The 8559-nt window shown below is 42.0% G+C and overlaps 2 protein-coding genes across 2 annotated transcripts; both read left to right on the top strand.

The window, feature by feature from the left end:
- Positions 1-428: 428 nt before the first annotated feature.
- On the top strand, positions 429-1418 carry LOC123884039 (the record flags this gene model as incomplete). Its single annotated transcript, XM_045933035.1, has 2 exons — positions 429-1258; positions 1310-1418. Coding segments are annotated over 2 exons (939 nt in total), but the record flags the coding sequence as incomplete, so codon positions are not given.
- A 5636-nt stretch (positions 1419-7054) lies between these two features.
- On the top strand, positions 7055-8044 carry LOC123884038 (the record flags this gene model as incomplete). The annotated part of the gene is made up of 2 exons (XM_045933034.1): positions 7055-7884; positions 7936-8044. Coding segments are annotated over 2 exons (939 nt in total), but the record flags the coding sequence as incomplete, so codon positions are not given.
- Between the last annotated feature and the right edge of the window lie 515 nt (positions 8045-8559).

Raw genomic sequence — 8559 nt, 5'->3', positions numbered from 1 at the left:
GGGCAATGTTTAAAAGAGAATTTTTGGTTAAGTATTTTCCTGTTGATGTGAAGAATAAGAAGGTGGTGGAATTCATGGAGTTGAAACAGGGAAATATGACGGTAGCTGACTATGCCGTCAAGTTTGAGACTTTGTGTGCGTTTAGTCCGCATTACAACACTTTGGAAGCGGAGAACGACAAGTGCGTGAAGTTTGAAAGTAGTCTACGTCCAGACATTAAACATATGATTGGATTTTCACAAATAAGGGATTTTGCGACCCTTGTGAACAAGAGTAGGATCTGTGATGAAGATGGTAGGGCAAAGGTGAACTACTACAAAGCTGTGAACGACCGAAAAGGGAAAGGGCAAGAGCGCGGAAAACCTTATGACAACCGCGGTAAAGGGAATACAAGTGGTTGTAAGAAGCCGGTGAATGGGAATTGTTACAACTGTGGAGAACGGGGTCATATGTCTTATGATTGCCCGAAGAAGGGAGATAGGTGTAAGAATTGTGGAAAGCTGGGCCACAAGACCGAAGCTTGCAGAGTAAAAGTGGTGTGTTTCAATTGTGGTGAAGAAGGCCACAAGAGTCCGACTTGTAAGAAGCCCAAGAAGGTGATGGGCAAGGTGTTTGCTTTGAGTGGAGAGGATGCTAGCCATGAGGACGATCTCATTAGAGGTACGTGTTTCATCTATAACACTCCTTTAATTGCGATTATAGATACGGGAGCGACACATTCTTTTATTTCTTTGGATTGTGCGAAGCGTCTTAGTATTCCTTTAACGGATATGACGGGTAGGATGGAAATAGAAACTCCTGCTAATGGTTCAGTGATTACCCGACAAGTATGTCGTAATTGCCCCGTAACCATTTTTGGTAGGCACTTTGGTATGGATTTAGTGTGTATTCCACTTAGTGGTATGGATGTAATTTTTGGTATGAATTGGTTAATCTTCAACCGAATTCATATCAACTGTCGTGAGAAGGCCGTTGTTTTTCCGAAGCCGGAGGAGAACTTGCATTTGATGAGCGGGAAGGAAGTATCGGAAGCGTTGAAAGAACATGCCGAGATGTTCATGATGTTTGCATCATTGAAACTCGAAGGAGGAGTTAAGATAGAAGAGTTACCGATCGTTTGTGAATTCCCAGATGTGTTTCCGGATGATATATCTGACGTGCCTCCAAAGCGAGAGGTAGAGTTTTCTATCGACCTAGTACCTGGAACTAGTCCGATATCGATGGCGCCGTATCGAATGTCAGCGTCTGAGTTGAATGAGTTGAAGAAGCAACTTGAAGAGCTGCTTGAGAAGAGGTTTGTTCGACCGAGTGTTTCGCCATGGGGAGCGCCGGTATTGCTTGTGAAGAAGAAAGATGGAAGCATGAGATTATGTATAGACTATCGTCAGTTGAACAAAGTGACGATCAAGAATAAATATCCACTTCCGAGGATAGATGATTTGATGGATCAACTAGTTGGAGCTTGCGTGTTTAGTAAGATCGATTTGAGATCTGGATACCATCAGATTAGAGTGAAGACGGAAGACATACCTAAGACTGCATTCAGGACGAGGTATGGGCACTACGAGTATTCAGTTATGCCGTTTGGTGTGACCAATGCACCCGGAGTTTTCATGGAGTATATGAACCGAATTTTCCATTCATTTTTGGATAGATTCGTGGTGGTGTTCATCGACGACATTTTGATTTACTCGAAATCCGAGGAAGAGCACGAAGAGCACTTGAGGATTGTTTTGCAAGTCTTGAAGGAGAAGAAGTTGTATGCCAAGTTGTCGAAGTGTGAATTTTGGATGAAAGAGGTGAGTTTCCTAGGGCATATAATTTCAAGTGGAGGAATCGCGGTAGATCCTGCGAAGGTTGACGCTGTGTCACAGTGGGGAACGCCGGAATCTGTTTCAGAGATTAGAAGTTTCCTTGGTTTAGCCGGTTATTATAGAAGATTCATCGAAGGTTTTTCGAAGTTGGCTTTACCGTTAACCAAGTTGACGAGGAAAGATCAAGCGTTTGTTTGGGATGGTATTTGTGAGAAGAGCTTCCAAGAGCTCAAGAGAAGATTGACTACTGCACCCGTGTTGATTTTACCCGATGCCAAAGAGTCGTTCGTCGTGTATTGCGATGCTTCGAAGTTAGGACTTGGCGGAGTGCTTATGCAAGGGGGTAATGTGGTAGCATATGCTTCAAGGCAACTGAAGGTTCACGAGAGGAACTATCCAACGCATGATTTGGAGTTAGCCGCAGTGGTGTTTGCTTTGAAAGTGTGGAGACACTACTTGTATGGATCGAGGTTTGAAGTGTTTAGTGATCACAAGAGTCTGAAATACTTATTCGACCAGAAGGAGTTGAATATGAGGCAACGAAGATGGCTCGAATTCTTAAAGGACTACGACTTTGGATTGAGTTATCACCCCGGAAAAGCCAATGTGGTGGCCGATGCATTAAGTAGGAAAACTTTGCATATGTCATCGTTGATGGTGAAAGAGTTAGAATTGATTGAAGAATTCCGAGACTTGAGTCTTGTGTGTGAGGTTACTTCTTCAAGTGTGAAGCTTGGAATGTTAAGATTGACGAATCTTTTTCTCGAGAATATTATAGAACGTCAGAAATCGGATAAGAAATTGATGGAGAAGATGGTACTCATCAATGAAGGCAAGGAGACCAATATCAAGATTGACGAAAGTGGAGTCATGAGATTTCACGGAAGAGTTTGTGTACCGGATGTACCCGAATTGAAAAGAATGATCATGGAAGAAGGTCACAGGAGTGGTTTGAGTATTCATCCTGGAGTAACCAAGATGTATCAGGATTTGAGGAAGTTATTTTGGTGGCCGGGAATGAAGAGGCAAATTTCTGAATTTGTTTATTCATGCTTAACTTGTCAGAAATCGAAGATTGAACATCAGAAGCCGTTTGGTTTGTTGCAACCAATGTTTATACCAGAATGGAAATGGGATAGCATTGCAATGGATTTTGTGGGAGGTTTACCGAAGACCAAGAAAGGTAACGAGGTGATTTGGGTAGTGGTAGATCGTCTGACGAAGTGTGCTCACTTCATTGCTATCAGGAAAGGTACTTTGGTGCCTAAGTTGGCCGAGATTTATGTGGAGCAGATTGTGAAGCTACATGGTATTCCAACAAGTATTATTTCTGATAGAGATCCGAGATTTACTTCCAGATTTTGGGAAAGCTTGCAAGAAGCTTTAGGAACGAAGTTGAGGTTGAGTTCAGCGTATCACCCTCAAACAGATGGTCAGTCGGAGAGGACGATACAATCCTTAGAGGATTTGTTGAGAGCTTGTGTTTTGGAGCAAAACGTGAATTGGGATTCTTGTTTGCCGTTGGTTGAGTTTACATACAACAACAGTTACCATTCTAGTATCGGAATGGCACCGTTTGAGGCTTTGTATGGGAGAAGGTGTAGGACACCTCTGTGTTGGTATGAAACTGGAGAAGGTGCAATTCTTGGACCAGAGATTGTACAAGAAACAACAGAGAAGATTCGGATAATCCGAGAGGAAATGAAAGCGTCTCAGAGTCGACAGAAGAGTTATCATGATAAGAGGAGGAAGGACATTGAATTCCAAGAGGGGGATCATGTATTCCTACGAGTTACATCGACTACTGGAGTAGGACGTGCGTTGAAGTCAAGGAAGTTAACATCGAGGATATTGGGCCGTTTGAGATTTTGAAGCGAGTTGGGAAAGTTGCGTATAGGATTGCATTACCGCCATCATTGGCGAATTTGCACGATGTTTTCGATGTATCACAGTTGCGCAAGTATGTGTCTGATCCGACACACGTGATTGAATCGGACGATGTTCAAGTGAAGGATGACTTGACCATCGAGACTGTGCCTTTGAGAATCGAAGGGAGAGAAGTGAAGAGGTTGAGAAACAAAGAGATTGCATCCGTGAAAGTCATGTGGGGAGGACCGGCTGGTGAGAATGCAACGTGGGAGCTGGAAAGCAAGATGAGAGATTCTTATCCCGATCTGTTTCTAGGTAATTTCGAGGGCGAAATTCTTTTAAGGGGGGTAGGATTGTAACGACCCATTTTTCGTATTCGTATATTTTATTAAATGTATTTTATTTATTAATTGGCTTTTATTATTTTAGTGAGCGGCGAATAATTATTTAGCCGAACGTAAGTTATTAGACGCGAGAACCTTTGTTTTGGGCTTAATGGGCGTGAGAGGCCATTTGGGCCTAAGCCACTTGGGCTTGGTTCATGACTTTTAGGGAGAGGTATTTAAGGAAACCTTGTCATGAGACTTAGCTCATTTCATGACTTTTGTCTTAGAAGCAAGAATAGAGCAAGGGCTAGGGTTTGATCAAGAGAGAAAGCTTGAGCAAGAGAAGGCTAGAAATCATCACCAAACTTAAGGTAAGAGATTAGAATTCATGATTCTTGAGTGGCAAGGAGAGGGGAGATTGTCTATGTCTCCATTCCCGAACTCTCCCACTCAATTTCTTTTAGACTTTTGATTAAGCTTTTGTATGTGAGTGTGATGTTCTTCATCATCACTTTGTATGTGTTAATCACTAGCTTGATTTCATGAAAAATATGTATGTGTTTGGATCATGTTGAAAAAGTTTATGAAAGTTGCTTAAAACCCAAGAAATTGGCATGATTTTGATTGTTTGAGGTATTTGGATGTTTGGAAGGGATGATTAATGTTCCTTGATACCATATATGCTTGAAATAGCTGTTTATAAGAATTTATAACATGTTTGAATGAATTTTTGAGTTGATTCAATGTTAAACCTCCTTATTGAAACTCAAGAACAGATATTTTTCTGGTATAGTTCGCTAAGCGACCAGGAGTTCGCTGTAGCGAACATGTTCGCTGAAGCTCGCCAATGCTCGCCATGAGCAGGTGACTTCCTGGTGAGGTTCGCCATGTCTCGCTGAGGCTTCGCTTAGCGAAGGCCTCTGTGACAGCAATTTTTGTTGATGTTTGTAAGTGTAATTAGGCACTTGTAACATGGTTTAAGGGTATCCTTACATGATTGTTGATACATGTTGATACTGTTAATGCTTATTGTTAATCGTTATATGATTGATAAACGTGTATGCAATAAGTTGTAGCTTAAAGTGAGCAATGTGATGTTTTGGCATTAATTTGCAATGTTAAGTGAATGTGTTAGGATTTGTGTTCCCGCATTCATAAAAGAGTAGCTTCGAGCTAGAGAATATCATATGGTTGATATGTGTATGCATACATGCATTCATGATTGTATGTGAACATTGGAAACTTGGGTTCCAATAACGAAAATGGATTATGTGTCCATAATGAAGCCGAGGATCGGATTAGATGAATCCATGAGTCCGGAGTTGCTATCCAACAGGATATAAAACTGTGTTGGCTTATCCAAGGGAGATAAGATGGTTCGGTAAGTTCCGACATATCCAGCAAGATATAAAACTGTTCTTGGTCCACCGTTGGTGAGACACCTTGGTACCACATGCATTTAGTTATGTCTAGGGATGGCATGACAGTGAATTGATTGGCATTAGATACCTTAGGGTAAATGCGCATGTATTTGATAAATGGTATGTGACATTATCTGGTTGAATTGTGTTAAACTTTATTAATTGATAACTGTTTAGTGCAACGTTTTGGCGTGAGTTAGAATATGTATGATAGTTCGAAAGTGTAAGGCCTTTCTTATACTCGTATGATATGCGATTATGTTTTCTAACTCTCTGCTTTGTGTTATTTGCTGGACCTTTGGGGGTTCAGATATTCAGGCTGAGGACTGTGCCGACGTTTAGACTGCTGTTTTAGCTTGGTGTTGAAGTACCTTTTGGTGAGGAGACTTAGCATAGATTTCTCCTTATAGTGCTAGCTTTTGGCTAGAGTTTGTAAATAGTAAATGCTCTGGTAATGTAACATCGAGTCGGGGGTTACGCTTGGATTTCATCGTATATCGGTGTTACCTTTTTGATATGCTAGTTCTTGTATAAGTGACATCCTTAGGGATGAATATGGCTTATGTATATATATATGTATATATATGCATGCTTGGTGTGATTGAATCCGCTGTTGCTTTTCATGTTAAACTTCATGACGCTCTGTGTGTGTATGCTTGTGTTTTAATTACCGCGTGGCACTCTGCCTTTACACTTGTTGAAAAGTTTTTAAAATTACGTTTTTAAGGGTAGTATGGGTTAGGGTGTTACAATAGTGGTATCAGAGCAGGTCGGTTCGTGTGAACCAATTAGGACTTTTCTTTTCCCCGTATGAGCATGTGTAGGGAACACTGTTAGTACTTTCTAACGTCTAGTTGTGATTCGTTCAGGAATCATGGCTGCTGCGAGAACGAATGCCCAGATTGCGGAAGCTTTGGCCGCACTCACCAACATAGTGGTTAGAGATCATCAACCTGGAAGAGAGGTAGAGATGAGGTTGGAAAGGTTCATGAAGAAGAAACCGCCAACATTTACCGGAGGTTACAACCCGGATGGAGCTCACAAGTGGCTGGAGGAACTTGAAATAATTTTTGAAGCAATGGATTGTTCCGAGGAAGGGAAGACAACCCTTGGGACATATGTGTTGCGTGAGGAAGCGAACGTGTGGTGGAAGAACGCCAAGTTGAGGCTAGGACCCGGTGGTATGGCTATACCATGGGCAATGTTTAAAAGAGAATTTTTGGTTAAGTATTTTCCTGTTGATGTGAAGAATAAGAAGGTGGTGGAATTCATGGAGTTGAAACAGGGAAATATGACGGTAGCTGACTATGCCGTCAAGTTTGAGACTTTGTGTGCGTTTAGTCCGCATTACAACACTTTGGAAGCGGAGAACGACAAGTGCGTGAAGTTTGAAAGTAGTCTACGTCCAGACATTAAACATATGATTGGATTTTCACAAATAAGGGATTTTGCGACCCTTGTGAACAAGAGTAGGATCTGTGATGAAGATGGTAGGGCAAAGGTGAACTACTACAAAGCTGTGAACGACCGAAAAGGGAAAGGGCAAGAGCGCGGAAAACCTTATGACAACCGCGGTAAAGGGAATACAAGTGGTTGTAAGAAGCCGGTGAATGGGAATTGTTACAACTGTGGAGAACGGGGTCATATGTCTTATGATTGCCCGAAGAAGGGAGATAGGTGTAAGAATTGTGGAAAGCTGGGCCACAAGACCGAAGCTTGCAGAGTAAAAGTGGTGTGTTTCAATTGTGGTGAAGAAGGCCACAAGAGTCCGACTTGTAAGAAGCCCAAGAAGGTGATGGGCAAGGTGTTTGCTTTGAGTGGAGAGGATGCTAGCCATGAGGACGATCTCATTAGAGGTACGTGTTTCATCTATAACACTCCTTTAATTGCGATTATAGATACGGGAGCGACACATTCTTTTATTTCTTTGGATTGTGCGAAGCGTCTTAGTATTCCTTTAACGGATATGACGGGTAGGATGGAAATAGAAACTCCTGCTAATGGTTCAGTGATTACCCGACAAGTATGTCGTAATTGCCCCGTAACCATTTTTGGTAGGCACTTTGGTATGGATTTAGTGTGTATTCCACTTAGTGGTATGGATGTAATTTTTGGTATGAATTGGTTAATCTTCAACCGAATTCATATCAACTGTCGTGAGAAGGCCGTTGTTTTTCCGAAGCCGGAGGAGAACTTGCATTTGATGAGCGGGAAGGAAGTATCGGAAGCGTTGAAAGAACATGCCGAGATGTTCATGATGTTTGCATCATTGAAACTCGAAGGAGGAGTTAAGATAGAAGAGTTACCGATCGTTTGTGAATTCCCAGATGTGTTTCCGGATGATATATCTGACGTGCCTCCAAAGCGAGAGGTAGAGTTTTCTATCGACCTAGTACCTGGAACTAGTCCGATATCGATGGCGCCGTATCGAATGTCAGCGTCTGAGTTGAATGAGTTGAAGAAGCAACTTGAAGAGCTGCTTGAGAAGAGGTTTGTTCGACCGAGTGTTTCGCCATGGGGAGCGCCGGTATTGCTTGTGAAGAAGAAAGATGGAAGCATGAGATTATGTATAGACTATCGTCAGTTGAACAAAGTGACGATCAAGAATAAATATCCACTTCCGAGGATAGATGATTTGATGGATCAACTAGTTGGAGCTTGCGTGTTTAGTAAGATCGATTTGAGATCTGGATACCATCAGATTAGAGTGAAGACGGAAGACATACCTAAGACTGCATTCAGGACGAGGTATGGGCACTACGAGTATTCAGTTATGCCGTTTGGTGTGACCAATGCACCCGGAGTTTTCATGGAGTATATGAACCGAATTTTCCATTCATTTTTGGATAGATTCGTGGTGGTGTTCATCGACGACATTTTGATTTACTCGAAATCCGAGGAAGAGCACGAAGAGCACTTGAGGATTGTTTTGCAAGTCTTGAAGGAGAAGAAGTTGTATGCCAAGTTGTCGAAGTGTGAATTTTGGATGAAAGAGGTGAGTTTCCTAGGGCATATAATTTCAAGTGGAGGAATCGCGGTAGATCCTGCGAAGGTTGACGCTGTGTCACAGTGGGGAACGCCGGAATCTGTTTCAGAGATTAGAAGTTTCCTTGGTTTAGCCGGTTATTA

Source organism: Trifolium pratense, linkage group LG5 (assembly GCF_020283565.1).
Source record: "Trifolium pratense cultivar HEN17-A07 linkage group LG5, ARS_RC_1.1, whole genome shotgun sequence".
Taxonomy (NCBI): Eukaryota; Viridiplantae; Streptophyta; class Magnoliopsida; order Fabales; family Fabaceae; genus Trifolium; species Trifolium pratense.
Note: the sequence above shows the minus strand (reverse complement) of the source record. Positions and strands in the feature narration are given on the sequence as shown.